The sequence below is a fragment of the Oncorhynchus kisutch genome, unplaced genomic scaffold, assembly GCF_002021735.2.
Source record: "Oncorhynchus kisutch isolate 150728-3 unplaced genomic scaffold, Okis_V2 Okis07a-Okis12b_hom, whole genome shotgun sequence".
NCBI lineage: Eukaryota > Metazoa > Chordata > Actinopteri > Salmoniformes > Salmonidae > Oncorhynchus > Oncorhynchus kisutch.
In genome coordinates this window covers 9,582,414-9,598,345 of record NW_022261984.1, presented here as the reverse complement: position 1 = coordinate 9,598,345, position 15,932 = coordinate 9,582,414, and the positions used below count along the sequence as shown (strand labels likewise).

General features: G+C 43.8%; 1 protein-coding gene across 1 annotated transcript; it reads right to left on the bottom strand.

The window, feature by feature from the left end:
• Positions 1 to 888: 888 nt before the first annotated feature.
• LOC109886127 (high-affinity choline transporter 1-like) lies at positions 889 to 15,618 on the bottom strand. The gene is made up of 5 exons (XM_031814804.1): positions 14,961 to 15,618; positions 7,809 to 7,962; positions 6,584 to 6,801; positions 4,895 to 5,065; positions 889 to 2,139 (listed from the first exon to the last, which is right to left on the bottom strand). Exons 1-5 carry the CDS (start codon positions 15,081 to 15,083, stop codon positions 1,780 to 1,782), a joined length of 1,026 nt encoding a protein of 341 aa, XP_031670664.1. The 5' UTR covers positions 15,084 to 15,618; the 3' UTR covers positions 889 to 1,779.
• Positions 15,619 to 15,932: the final 314 nt, after the last annotated feature.

Sequence of the window (15,932 nt, the reverse complement as noted above, 5' to 3'; positions counted from 1 at the left end):
AAACATACCCTTGTAAAACTGACCATCCTACCAATCCTCGACTTTGGCGATGTCATTTACAAAATAGCCTCCAATACCCTACTCAACAAATTGGATGCAGTCTATCACAGTGCAATCCGTTTTATCACCAAAGCCCCATATACTACCCACCATTGCGACCTGTACGCTCTCGTTGGCTGGCCCTCGCTTCATACTCGTCGCCAAACCCACTGGCTCCATGTCATCTACAAGACCCTGCTAGGTAAAGTCCCCCCTTATCTCAGCTCGCTGGTCACCATAGCATCTCCCACCTGTAGCACACGCTCCAGCAGGTATATCTCTCTAGTCACCCCCAAAACCAATTCTTTCTTTGGCCGCCTCTCCTTCCAGTTCTCTGCTGCCAATGACTGGAACGAACTACAAAAATCTCTGAAACTGGAAACACTTATCTCCCTCACTAGCTTTAAGCACCAACTGTCAGAGCAGCTCACAGATTACTGCATCTGTACATAGCCCACCTATAATTTAGCCCAAACAACTACCTCTTTCCCAACTGTATTTAATTTTTATTTATTTATTTATTTTGCTCCTTTGCACCCCATTATTTTTTATTTCTACTTTGCACATTCTTCCATTGCAAAACTACCATTCCAGTATTTTACTTGCTATATTGTATTTACTTTGCCATCATGGCCTTTTTTGCCTTTACCTCCCTTCTCACCTCATTTGCTCACATTGTATATAGACTTGTTTATACTGCATTATTGACTGTATGTTTGTTTTTTACTCCATGTGTAACTCTGTGTCGTTTTATCTGTCGAACTGCTTTGCTTTATCTTGGCCAGGTCGCAATTGTAAATGAGAACTTGTTCTCAACTTGCCTACCTGGTTAAATAAAGGTAAAATAAAAAAATAAAAAAATTAAAAGGTAATCTGCTGGGGATGCGGTAATCTGATGGGGATGCGGTAATCTGGTGGGGATGTGTTAATCTGGTGGGGATGAGGTAATCTGCTGGGGATGAGGTAATCTGATGGGGATGCGGTAATCTGGTGGGGATGAGGTAATCTGATGGGGATGAGGTAATCTGGTGGGGATGCGGTAATCTGGTGGGGATGCGGTAATCTGGTGGGGATGAGGTAATCTGATGGGGATGAGGTAATCTGGTGGGGATGCGGTAATCTGATGGGGATGCGGTAATCTGGTGGGGATGTGTTAATCTGGTGGGGATGAGGTAATCTGCTGGGGATGAGGTAATCTGATGGGGATGCGGTAATCTGGTGGGGATGAGGTAATCTGATGGGGATGAGGTAATCTGGTGGGGATGAGGTAATCTGGTGGGGATGAGGTAATCTGATGAGGTAATCTGGTGGGGATGAGGTAGTCTGGGGTTGAGGTAATGAAGTTTCCCAGAAACACATATCATTAAGCCTACTCCTAGACTAAAGAGAGAGTTCACCCAAATGACATAATAGGATTGATTGCCTAACCCTGTAATCAGTCTATGGACAAGGTACGACTGCAATCCATGCTTTTGTGGAACAAATCCAATGCAAGTCGTTGGTACCGATGTTACAGCCTTTTTCATGCTTTATGTTCAAATCATGTAAGTAACTTAATTGAGCTACACAATCTATTTTAAATAGCCTTCTTTAGAATGATTTGAATGTTCAATAGATATTTCCTTTCTCTATCGTGTCCAATAAACAAAAAATATGCACCCAAAAAAAATCTAACAAAGTGCTTTGTGGTCCAGGGAAGTGTCTGGGAAACCGGCCTGTAAAAGTAGGTAGATCAAAACTTTAACACTTTGTGGTGTCAAGCATTGGCTCAGAGACTGCACCATCCTCCTCCTTCTCTTTCATCTCTCTGGCGCCACCAAGTGGCAAAGTCTGGAACTTCACCTGGAACACATCCCACCTCTCCGGCAACCAGACCTTATTGAACATCAGCTGAGCCAGCCAGGAGAAACCCAAGATGGCCGCCAGGGCCAGAAGCATACATATGGTCCTGATGGGGGAGTGCTGGACATAGACGCCGTCCTCCAGGGTGCATCCAGGGAAGTGGAGGACAGGGGAGAGGTTGAAGATGGGCTCCCCACAGAGGAGTCTCATCAGGCCCCCTACGAGGTATCCCACCACGGCTCCATAGCCGTTGGAGACCTGTTGGAAGATGAAGAGATTTGTTTTGAAGAAGTGATATTCTAGCCTAGCCTGATGACTCGCACTAACTTATTTTTCTGCTCTGTCGTTTCCTACATACTTTAGTTTCAGTGCCATCGTTGAGGTCGTTTGTGGGGACGAGGGGCAATGAGGGGCATTGTGCAAAACAGGGTCATCAGCGATTGGATCAAATCAAATTGTATTTGTCACATGCGCCGAATTCATTGAAATTCTTACTTACTGCAGGGGCAGTATTGAGTAGCTTGGATTTTTATTTTTATTTAACCTTTATTTAACCAGGCAAGTCAGTTAAGAACACATTCTTATTTTCAATGACGGCCTGGGAACAGTGGGTTAACTGCCTGTTCAGGGGCAGAACGACAGATTTGTACCTTGTCAGCTCGGGGGTTTGAACTCGCAACCTTCCGGTTACTAGTCCAACGCTCTAACCACTAGGCTACGCTGCCGCCCCTGCCGGATGAAAGGGTGCCCAGAGTAAACTGCCTGCTCCTCAGGCCCAGTTGCTAATATACGCATAGTATTATTAGTATTGGATAGAAAACACTCTGAAGTTTCTAAAACTGTTTGAATGATGTCTGTGAGTATTACAGAACTCATATGGCAGGCAAAAACCTGAGAAAAAAATCCAACCAGGAAGTGGGAAATCTGAGGTTTGTAGGTTTTCAACTCATCGCCTATTGAATACACAGTGAGATATGGGTCAGTTTGCACTTCCTACGGCTTCCACTAGATGTCAACTGTCTTTAGAACCTTGTCCGATGCTTTTACTGTGAAGTGGGGGCGAAGGAGAGGGGAATGAGTCAGGTCTATCATGAGCTGACCATGCGCGTTCACGTGAGAGGAAGCTCTGTTCCATCGCACTTCTGAAGACAATTGAATTCTCCGGGAGGAACATTATTGAAGATTTATGTTAAAAACATCCTAAAGATTGATTCAATACATCGTTTGACATGTTTCCACTGACTGTTACGGAACTTTTTGACATTTCGTCTGCTTTTAGTGACCGCGCTTCTTGACTTTGGATTTGTTTACCAAACGCGCTAACAAAAGTAGCTATTTGGACATAAATGATGGACATTACTGAACAAAATTTAAATTTCTTGTGGATGAGGGAGTCCTGGGAGTGCATTCTGACGAAGATCAGCAAAGGTAAGTGAAGATTTATAATGCTATTTATGACTTTTGTTGACTCCACAATTTGGCGGGTAACTGTATGGCTGGCTTTGGTGGTATGGCTGGCTGGTAACTGTATGGCTGGCTTTGGTGGTATGGCTGGCTGGTAACTGTATGGCTGGCTTTTGTGGCTGAACGCTGTTCTCAGATTATTGAATATTGTACTTTTGCCGTAAAGCTTTTTTGAAATCTGACACAGCGGTTGCATTAAGAACAAGTTTATCTTTAATCTTTAATTCTATGTAAAACATGTATCATTCATCAAAGTTTATGATGAGTATTTCTGTTATTTGATGTGGCTCTCTGCAATTTCTCTGGATATTTTAGAGGCATTTCTGAACATGGTGCCAATGTAAACTGAGGTTTTTGGATATAAATATGAACTTTATCAAACATATATGTATTGTGTAACATGAAGTCCTATGAGTGTCATCTGATGAAGATCATCAAAGGTTAGTGATTAATTGTATCTCTATTTCTGATTTTAGTGACTCCTGTCTTTGGCTGGAAAAATGACAGTTTTTCAGTTATTTTGCGGTGACCTAACATAATCGTTTGTGGTGCTTTCGCTGTAAAGCCTTTTTGAAATCGGACACTGTGGTGGGATTAAGAAGAAGTGTATCTTTAAAATGGTGTGAAATATTTGTATGTTTGAGGAATTTTAATAATGAGATTTCTGTTGTTTTGAATTTGGCGCCCTGCACTTTCACTGGCTGTTGTCATATCGATCGTTAACAGGATTGCAGCCCTAAGAAGTTTTAACCAATAATGCAGTTTTGTTTTTAGAGTAAAGAAATAAAAGTAACAAATAATTAAAGAGCAGCAGTAAAATAACTAATCAGAGTATCAAAGCCAATTACAAATTTTCAAACCGCTGTTTTACCCACATGTGTTTTGGTTCTGGTCCAACCCATCGGTTTCTGGACCAATCAGACGGCCCTGAATGTGTTCACATTCGGTGAAGAATCGGGGAGGTACTCAGATCGAGACTCATTGTGGAGAAGAAACTAACGTCTGTGGGTGTGGCCTAGCATTTGGCTGGAGCAAGGACTCTGGGTAGCCAGATGAATTATAACCTGGGCCTGTATCCACAAAGCCTCTCTGAGTAAGAGTTCTGATCTAGGATCAGTTTAGCCTTTTAGTTCATAATGAATGAGATTATATGGACAGGTTGGAACCTGATCCTAGATCATAATGATTTAGATATGGACAGGTTGGGGCCTGAATCTAGATCAGCACTCCTACTCTAAGACGCTTTGTGGCTAGGGCCGGTTTGTGCTCTTGCCATCTCCATTGCTGTAGTTGTCAAGCCGACCATTTGGCATGATGTTGAGTGAGTTGGCATGACGACATCACAAACAGACTGGCACTCAGGCTAGTGACACACCAGCATGTTTGTGATGCAGGGAAAAGATAAGGCCCACACACACAATATCACCTCTGCATGTTACACACACACACACACACACACACACACACACACACACACACACACACACACACACACACACACACACACACACACACACACACACACACACACACACACACACACACACACCTGGAAGAAGAGGACGCAGATGAGCTGAGGGAAGATGATGGTGTAGGCGAGATCAGACGCCAGGATCCACAGGGCATAGGTACTGTTGTGGAGGAGAGTGAGGGCCATCCCACACAGCCCCACCACCACCACCGACACACGGATCACCCACTGTATCTCCCTGTCTGAGGCCTAGAGGAGAGATAGACACAAGATGGAGGCACAGTGGTCAGTACAAATCAAAGATGGAGGCACAGTGGTCAGGACAGATGAAAGATGGAGGCAGAGTGGGCAGGACAGATCCAAGATGGAGGCAGAGTGGGCAGGACAGATCCAAGATGGAGGCACAGTGGGCAGGACAGATCCAATATGGAGCCACAGTGATCAGGACAGATCCAAGATAGATGGAGGCACAGTGGTCAGGACAGAGCCAATATGGAGGCACAGTGGTCAGGACAGATCCAAGATGGAGGCACAGTGGTCTGGACAGATCCAAGATGGAGGCACAGTGGTCAGGACAGATCAAATATGGAGGAACAGTGGTTATAAACTCTCTAGATGTATGAGATACAGATCCCCCACTGAACCTCCCTGTGTGTCATCTGGAGAATGGGGGAGGCAGACACAAAATTGAGGAACAGCAGTTAAAGGGGTGGGTTCCTCTGCCCATGCATACCAGATCTTACAATGAGAGACAGACACAAAATGGAGGAACAGCAGTTAAAGGGGTGTGTTCCTCTGCCCATACATACCAGATCTTACAATGAGAGACAGACACAAAATGGAGGAACAGCAGTTAAAGGGGTGGGTTCCTCTGCCCATACATACCAGATCTTACAATGAGAGACAGACACAAAATGGAGGAACAGCAGTTAAAGGGGTGTGTTCCTCTGCCCATGCATACCAGATCTTACAATGAGAGACAGACACAAAATGGAGGAACAGCAGTTAAAGGGGTGTGTTCCTCTGCCCATGCATACCAGATCTTACAATGAGAGACAGACACAAAATGGAGGAACAGCAGTTAAAGGGGTGTGTTCCTCTGCCCATGCATACCAGATCTTACAATGAGAGACAGACACAAAATTGAGGAACAGCAGTTAAAGGGGTGTGTTCCTCTGCCCATGCATACCAGATCTTACAATGAGAGACAGACACAAAATGGAGGAACAGCAGTTAAAGGGGTGTGTTCCTCTGCCCCTTGAACAGCCCTGTGGTGTAATACTCAGAGAAGTCAGAAGAGCTTGAACAGCCCTGTGGTGTAATACTCAGAGAAGTCAGAAGAGCTTGAACAGCCCTGTGGTGTAATACTCAGAGAAGTCACAAGAGGGAGCACGGAGTTAGGCTATACGTCCCAAAATGCCATTACACTATAGAACCAAATGCAATGTTTTCAAATGTGAATTGAAAAATGTCTTGCCAATGTCCCAAAAATGGATTAAATTGGAAAAAAACACTTATTTATGCATTTAGTGGTGATTTTCTGAAACATGACCTATGACCTAGAACAGGACTAATGAACATAATGGATCATCTCCATTGAGAATGTGTTTCAGTTCTGGACTAGTAGGTTTATTCATCTGTGTCTGCGAAAACAGACCTAAATTCCTTAAGTCACCTCTACTGTATTGAGTATCTAGTCACACACAGATTTATTAGAACGAGGTGTAAGTGATGGGATAGAACGAAAGCCTGCAGCCAACTCTTCACCTGCTTCCTGATGATGTTCTTGTAGATGTTGGAGGAGAACATGGAGGCGGAGCTTAGGAGGCCAGAGTCCACGGATGACATCACTGCGGCGGCGATGGCCCCGATGCCGATGACGGACACGTAGGGCGGAGCCAGGTGCTGCAGGGCGATGGGGAGCACCAATCCGGTCTCGTTGCGCTCATACGGAGACGGAGACCCGTACGATGTCAGGTTCCAGTCTGGAGACACACCAGGAAGTGTCAATAAAGTTAGGTCATTTTGACAATCACACTTTGATGAAGTCTAAAAGCATAAACACGAGTACGCTGTGTATGAGTTATTGAAATTCTTTCATTTTGCAATCAGCTCATGTGAGCTGCAGGGAAACCAGATGCATTCAAGGGATCTCGTGCTCCACAGAGAGTAATAACAAACATGCACTCTAGCCACAACACCAGGACACTGCCACTAGACTGGAGTGTGTTATGGTTCATGATGTGAGGTAGATGATAGGAGCAGTTTACGGACATCAGATAACAGACAAACCAGTCAACGACCCACAACTCTTCTCCTCTGAAACTTTATATCCCCTTTAATAATATTAACTTGGAGGTGCTTATATTTGTCCGTTATTCTCGAACAAGAGAACATGTGTTTAATTGCTATATTGTAATTATTTCGCCACTATGGCCTATTTATTGCCTTATCTTACCTCATTTGCACACACTGTATACAGACTGTTTCTATGGTGTTATTGACTGTATGTTTGTTTTACTCCATGTGTAACTCTGTTGTTGTTTGTGTTGCTTTCCTTTATCTTGGCCAGGTCGCAGTTGTACATGAGTACTTCTTCTCAACTAGCCTACCTGGTTAAATAAAGGTGTTGTCAACTAGCCTACCTGGTTAAATAAAGGTGTTCTCAACTAGCCTACCTGGTTAAATAAAGGTGTTCTCAACTAGCCTACCTGGTTAAATAAAGGTGTTCTCAACTAGCCTACCTGGTTAAATAAAGGTGTTCTCAACTAGCCTACCTGGTTAAATAAAGGTGAAATAAAAAAATAAAATGTGTTTTTATCTACATTTCCCAACTCCCCCCTGAGACGCCGGCGGAGAGTTGGGGTCAGAGACGACCATTTTACTGACACCCCTGGAGCAATAAGGGTTTAAGTGCCTTGCACAAGGGCACAACAACAGATGATTCACCTCGTCCGCTCCGGGATTGGAAAAACTTTTTGTACTTTATTACCTGTGGAAGCGGCCACAGCCCCGACCAGGACAGAGGGGATCCCCAGGATGAGGACCATGGCAGCCGCCGCGAAGCAGGTGACCTGGGCGTTAAACGAGGAAGAGGCCGAAAGCGTCCTCTGGTGGAAACATTGGAAAGACAAGCTACCCAATGCCTGAGGAGAGATGGGAGGAGAGAGGGAGGATATGAGGGAGAGGATGGAGAGGAGGGAGAAGAAAGGGAGGAGGGGAGGCAGAAGAGGAGGGGAGGCAGAAGAGGAGGGGAGGATAAGGAGACCGAGGAGAAAGGGAAGATGACAAGGAGGATGACAAGAACATAAAGGAGGTTGTTAGATTGTGAAATGGTGGCAGGTAGCCTCACGGTTAAGGTTTGAATCCCTGAGCAGACTAGGTGATAAATCTGCCGAGGTGCCCTTGAGCAAGGCACTTAGCCCTTACGGCTCCTGTAAGTGACTCTGGATAAGAGTCCCTGCTAAATGACTTACATTAATAAGTTCTGTTTGTGTTGTTTAAGGAGAAGTAGAATGCGGCCTTGAGTCTCCAGGATGTTTTTTGTATTGTAGAGTCATGGTGAGGTAGAGGAAAGGGCTGCTTGTGGTTTTTGGGGGGACTGTCTGTTAGAAAGTTTGAGACTGGAAACCACAGATAGGCTGCATGGCCTAACAACAACAAGATAAGATGGTGCCAACACTGGTTGAGATTGTAGAAACTCCTGGGTCATGGTTAACACAAGACCATGTCCTTAATGAGGGTGAAAGCGTTTGTGGAAAGTGCTGTGTCATGTTAGTGGAAAAATACTTGAATATCTCATGGTATGAGAGGGGGGAGCTTTGATAGGATGTGAGAGAGTGCTGCCATTCCAACGGTACGGGGATTCAGCTGTTGGGTCTCTTTTGCTATTACACAACTGAACTTCACTCAAAGTTTTGACTCAATTTGTAATGAAAGAGTGTATTGCATGTTGATTCCTCCTTATCAAGGTGGAGCAAAGAGTTTTGAGCAGTAGAGAAAATAAATGGTTGGAAGATAGAAGAGAGTATAGTGATATGACTGTAATGTAGAGAGGAGAGAGACTGGTGATATGACTGTAATGTAGAGAGTGGTGATATGACTGTAATGTAGAGACTGGTGATGTGACTGTAATGTAGAGACTGGTGATATGACTGTAATGTAGAGACTGGTGATATGACTGTAATGTAGAGACTGGTGATATGACTGTAATGTAGAGACTGGCGATATGACTGTAATGTAGAGGAGAGGAGAGACTGGTGATATGACTGTAATGTAGAGGAGAGGAGAGACTGGTGATATGACTGTAATGTAGAGGAGAGGAGAGAGACTGGTGATATGACTGTAATGTAGAGGAGAGGAGAGAGACTGGTGATATGACTGTAATGTAGAGGAGAGGAGAGACTGGTGATATGACTGTAATGTAGAGGAGAGGAGAGACTGGTGATATGACAGTAATGTAGAGGATTGGAGAGACTGGTGATATGACTGTAATGTAGAGACTGGTGATATGACTGTAATGGAGAGGAGAGGAGAGACTGGTGATATGACTGTAATGTAGAGGAGAGGAGAGACTGGTGATATGACTGTAATGTAGAGGAGAGGAGAGACTGGTGATATGACTGTAATGTAGAGACTGGTGATATGACTGTAATGTAGAGGAGAGGAGAGACTGGTGATATGACTGTAATGTAGAGGAGAGGAGAGACTGGTGATATGACTGTAATGTAGAGGAGAGGAGAGACTGGTGATATGACTGTAATGTAGAGGAGAGGAGAGACTGGTGATATGACTGTAATGTAGAGGAGAGAAGAGACTGGTGATATGACTGTAATGTAGAGGAGAGAAGAGACTGGTGATATGACTGTAATGTAGAGGAGAGGAGAGACTGGTGATATGACTGTAATCTAGAGACTGGTGATATGACTGTAATGTAGAGACTGGTGATATGACTGTAATGTAGAGACTGGTGATATGACTGTAATGTAGAGACTGGTGATATGACTGTAATGTAGAGACTGGTGATGTGACTGTAATGTAGAGGAGAGGAGAGACTGGTGATATGACTGTAATGTAGAGACTGGTGATGTGACTGTAATGTAGAGACTGGTGATATGACTGTAATGTAGAGGAGAGGAGAGACTGGTGATATGACTGTAATGTAGAGGAGAGGAGAGAGACTGGTGATATGACTGTAATGTAGAGGAGAGGAGAGACTGGTGATATGACTGTAATGTAGAGGAGAGGAGAGACTGGTGATATGACTGTAATGTAGAGGAGAGGAGAGAGACTGGTGATATGACCTCTAATGTAGAGGAGAGGAGAGAGACTGGTTATATGACTGTAATGTAGAGGAGTGGAGAGACTGGTGATATGACTGTAATGTAGAGACTGGTGATATGACTGTAATGTAGAGGAGAGAAGAGACTGGTTATATGACTGTAATGTAGAGGAGAGAAGAGACTGGTGATATGACTGTAATGTAGAGGAGATGAGAGACTGGTGATATGACTGTAATGTAGAGACTGGGGATATGACTGTAATGTAGAGACTGGTGATATGACTGTAATGTAGAGACTTGTGATGTGACTGTAATGTAGAGACTGGTGATATGATTGTAATGTAGAGACTGGTGATATGACTGTAATGTAGAGGAGAGGAGAGACTGGTGATATGACTGTAATGTAGAGGAGAGGAGAGGGACTGGTGATATGACTGTAATGTAGAGGAGTGGAGAGACTGGTGATATGACTGTAATGTAGAGACTGGTGATATGACTGTAATGTAGAGGAGAGAAGAGACTGGTTATATGACTGTAATGTAGAGGAGAGAAGAGACTGGTGATATGACTGTAATGTAGAGGAGATGAGAGACTGGTGATATGACTGTAATGTAGAGACTGGTGATATGACTGTAATGTAGAGACTGGTGATATGACTGTAATGTAGAGACTTGTGATGTGACTGTAATGTAGAGACTGGTGATATGATTGTAATGTAGAGACTGGTGATATGACTGTAATGTAGAGGAGAGGAGAGATTGGTGATATGACTGTAATGTAGAGGAGAGGAGAGAGACTGGTGATATGACTGTAATGTAGAGGAGTGGAGAGACTGGTGATATGACTGTAATGTAGAGACTGGTGATATGACTGTAATGTAGAGGAGTGGAGAGACTGGTGATATGACTGTAATGTAGAGGAGAGGAGAGACTGGTGATATGACTGTAATGTAGAGGAGAGGAGAGACTGGTGATATGACTGTAATGTAGAGGAGAGGAGAGACTGGTGATATGACTGTAATGTAGAGGAGAGAAGAGACTGGTGATATGACTGTAATGTAGAGGAGAGAAGAGACTGGTGATATGACTGTAATGTAGAGGAGAGGAGAGACTGGTGATATGACTGTAATCTAGAGACTGGTGATATGACTGTAATGTAGAGACTGGTGATATGACTGTAATGTAGAGACTGGTGATATGACTGTAATGTAGAGACTGGTGATATGACTGTAATGTAGAGACTGGTGATGTGACTGTAATGTAGAGGAGAGGAGAGACTGGTGATATGACTGTAATGTAGAGACTGGTGATGTGACTGTAATGTAGAGACTGGTGATATGACTGTAATGTAGAGGAGAGGAGAGACTGGTGATATGACTGTAATGTAGAGGAGAGGAGAGAGACTGGTGATATGACTGTAATGTAGAGGAGAGGAGAGACTGGTGATATGACTGTAATGTAGAGGAGAGGAGAGACTGGTGATATGACTGTAATGTAGAGGAGAGGAGAGAGACTGGTGATATGACCTCTAATGTAGAGGAGAGGAGAGAGACTGGTTATATGACTGTAATGTAGAGGAGTGGAGAGACTGGTGATATGACTGTAATGTAGAGACTGGTGATATGACTGTAATGTAGAGGAGAGAAGAGACTGGTTATATGACTGTAATGTAGAGGAGAGAAGAGACTGGTGATATGACTGTAATGTAGAGGAGATGAGAGACTGGTGATATGACTGTAATGTAGAGACTGGGGATATGACTGTAATGTAGAGACTGGTGATATGACTGTAATGTAGAGACTGGTGATATGACTGTAATGTAGAGACTTGTGATGTGACTGTAATGTAGAGACTGGTGATATGATTGTAATGTAGAGACTGGTGATATGACTGTAATGTAGAGGAGAGGAGAGACTGGTGATATGACTGTAATGTAGAGGAGAGGAGAGGGACTGGTGATATGACTGTAATGTAGAGGAGTGGAGAGACTGGTGATATGACTGTAATGTAGAGACTGGTGATATGACTGTAATGTAGAGGAGAGAAGAGACTGGTTATATGACTGTAATGTAGAGGAGAGAAGAGACTGGTGATATGACTGTAATGTAGAGGAGATGAGAGACTGGTGATATGACTGTAATGTAGAGACTGGTGATATGACTGTAATGTAGAGACTGGTGATATGACTGTAATGTAGAGACTTGTGATGTGACTGTAATGTAGAGACTGGTGATATGATTGTAATGTAGAGACTGGTGATATGACTGTAATGTAGAGGAGAGGAGAGATTGGTGATATGACTGTAATGTAGAGGAGAGGAGAGAGACTGGTGATATGACTGTAATGTAGAGGAGTGGAGAGACTGGTGATATGACTGTAATGTAGAGACTGGTGATATGACTGTAATGTAGAGGAGTGGAGAGACTGGTGATATGACTGTAATGTAGAGGAGAGGAGAGACTGGTGATATGACTGTAATGTAGAGGAGAGGAGAGACTGGTGATATGACTGTAATGTAGAGGAGAGGAGAGACTGGTGATATGACTGTAATGTAGAGGAGAGAAGAGACTGGTGATATGACTGTAATGTAGAGGAGAGAAGAGACTGGTGATATGACTGTAATGTAGAGGAGAGGAGAGACTGGTGATATGACTGTAATCTAGAGACTGGTGATATGACTGTAATGTAGAGACTGGTGATATGACTGTAATGTAGAGACTGGTGATATGACTGTAATGTAGAGACTGGTGATATGACTGTAATGTAGAGACTGGTGATGTGACTGTAATGTAGAGGAGAGGAGAGACTGGTGATATGACTGTAATGTAGAGACTGGTGATGTGACTGTAATGTAGAGACTGGTGATATGACTGTAATGTAGAGGAGAGGAGAGACTGGTGATATGACTGTAATGTAGAGGAGAGGAGAGAGACTGGTGATATGACTGTAATGTAGAGGAGAGGAGAGACTGGTGATATGACTGTAATGTAGAGGAGAGGAGAGACTGGTGATATGACTGTAATGTAGAGGAGAGGAGAGAGACTGGTGATATGACCTCTAATGTAGAGGAGAGGAGAGAGACTGGTTATATGACTGTAATGTAGAGGAGTGGAGAGACTGGTGATATGACTGTAATGTAGAGACTGGTGATATGACTGTAATGTAGAGGAGAGAAGAGACTGGTTATATGACTGTAATGTAGAGGAGAGAAGAGACTGGTGATATGACTGTAATGTAGAGGAGATGAGAGACTGGTGATATGACTGTAATGTAGAGACTGGGGATATGACTGTAATGTAGAGACTGGTGATATGACTGTAATGTAGAGACTTGTGATGTGACTGTAATGTAGAGACTGGTGATATGATTGTAATGTAGAGACTGGTGATATGACTGTAATGTAGAGGAGAGGAGAGACTGGTGATATGACTGTAATGTAGAGGAGAGGAGAGGGACTGGTGATATGACTGTAATGTAGAGGAGTGGAGAGACTGGTGATATGACTGTAATGTAGAGACTGGTGATATGACTGTAATGTAGAGGAGAGAAGAGACTGGTTATATGACTGTAATGTAGAGGAGAGAAGAGACTGGTGATATGACTGTAATGTAGAGGAGATGAGAGACTGGTGATATGACTGTAATGTAGAGACTGGTGATATGACTGTAATGTAGAGACTGGTGATATGACTGTAATGTAGAGACTTGTGATGTGACTGTAATGTAGAGACTGGTGATATGATTGTAATGTAGAGACTGGTGATATGACTGTAATGTAGAGGAGAGGAGAGATTGGTGATATGACTGTAATGTAGAGGAGAGGAGAGAGACTGGTGATATGACTGTAATGTAGAGGAGTGGAGAGACTGGTGATATGACTGTAATGTAGAGACTGGTGATATGACTGTAATGTAGAGGAGTGGAGAGACTGGTGATATGACTGTAATGTAGAGACTGGTGATATGACTGTAATGTAGAGACTGGTGATATGACTGTAATGTAGAGACTGGTGATATGACTGTAATGTAGAGACTGGTGATATGACTGTAATGTAGAGACTGGTGATATGACTGTAATGTAGAGAAGAGGAGAGAGACTGGTGATATGACTGTAATGTAGAGGAGAGGAGAGACTGGTGATATGACTGTAATGTAGAGGAGAGGAGAGAGACTGGTGATATGACTGTAATGTAGAGGAGAGGAGAGAGACTGGTGATATGACTGTAATGTAGAGGAGAGGAGAGACTGGTGATATGACTGTAATGTAGAGGAGAGGAGAGAGACTGGTGATATGACTGTAATGTAGAGGAGAGGAGAGAGACTGGTGATATGACTGTAATGTAGAGGAGAGGAGAGACTGGTGATATGACTGTAATGTAGAGGAGAGGAGAGAGACTGGTGATATGACTGTAATGTAGAGGAGAGGAGAGACTGGTGATATGACTGTAATGTAGAGGAGAGGAGAGACTGGTAATATGACTGTATTGTAGAGGAGAGGAGAGACTGGTGATATGACTGTAATGTAGAGGAGAGGAGAGACTGGTGATATGACTGTAATGTAGAGGAGAGGAGAGAGACTGGTGATATGACTGTAATGTAGAGGAGAGGAGAGACTGGTGATATGACTGTAATGTAGAGGAGAGGAGAGACTGGTGATATGACTGTAATGTAGAGGAGTGGAGAGACTGGTGATATGACTCTAATGTAGAGGAGTGGAGAGACTGGTGATATGACCGTAATGTAGCAGAGTATGCATATGTTTTACTTTTCAAATGCTTATTCAATCCTTATCTAACTGACTTGACTCATTTAACACATTAACAAATGAATCATCCGTCCATCCATCAATGAATCAGTTGATCTCACCACCAATAAGAAGTCATCAACCCACTTGAAGACCTTCCCCTTCTCCATGTGTCCCAGCCAGGGGGCCTGGTGGGTGTGGTTGAAGGCTGTCTGGGTGATGTCACCCACCACTGGGTTGACCATGAGGAACGGGACACACAGCCACTGGCAGCAGAGACAGAAAAGCCCAAATAAAAAATGATTAACTCCTGTCTTCGGGTGCAGCCACAATGAGACACATGAAAATACATTAAATTGTATATGATAATGATAATTTTATGTTTTCGTCCATCAGAAGTACATCCGTAGTCAACTATGTTCAGATGAGTTCCATCCGTTAAGAACGTTTGTGTGTTTTTTGTTGGGCAATTATCTCCGTTGTCAATCATCTGACAACAGATCACTCCTAGGTGTTGGCTCCATCCAAAATACTTGGACAATGTTTCCACGGCCTTACACTCTTACCAAGCTGGGGCGTTGTGTAACTATTCCCCAGGTTACTCTATCTAGAACCAACCTGGGTCTAGCATCTCACCAAGCTGGGGCGTTGTGTAACTATTCCCCAGGTTACTCTACCTAGAACCGACCTGGGTCCAGCATCTCACCAAGCTGGGGCGTTGTGTAACTATTCCCCAGGTTACTCTGTCTAGAACCGACCTGGGTCCAGCATCTCACCAACTTGTGCCAGCAGCATACCACCCTGCATACCACTGCTGGCTTGCTTCTGAAGCTAAGCAGGGTTGGTCCTGGTCAGAGACCAGATGCTGCTGGAAGTGGTGTTGGAGGGCCAGTTGGAGGCACTCTTTCCTCTGGTCTAAAATAAATATCCCAATCCCCCAGGGCAGTGATTGGGGACATTGCCCTGTGTAGGGTGTCTTTCAGATGGGACGTTAAATGGGTGTCCTGACTCTCTGTGGTCATTAAAGATCCCATGGTACTTATCGCAAGAGTAGGGGTGTTAACCCCGGTGTCCTGGCTAAATTCCCAATCTGG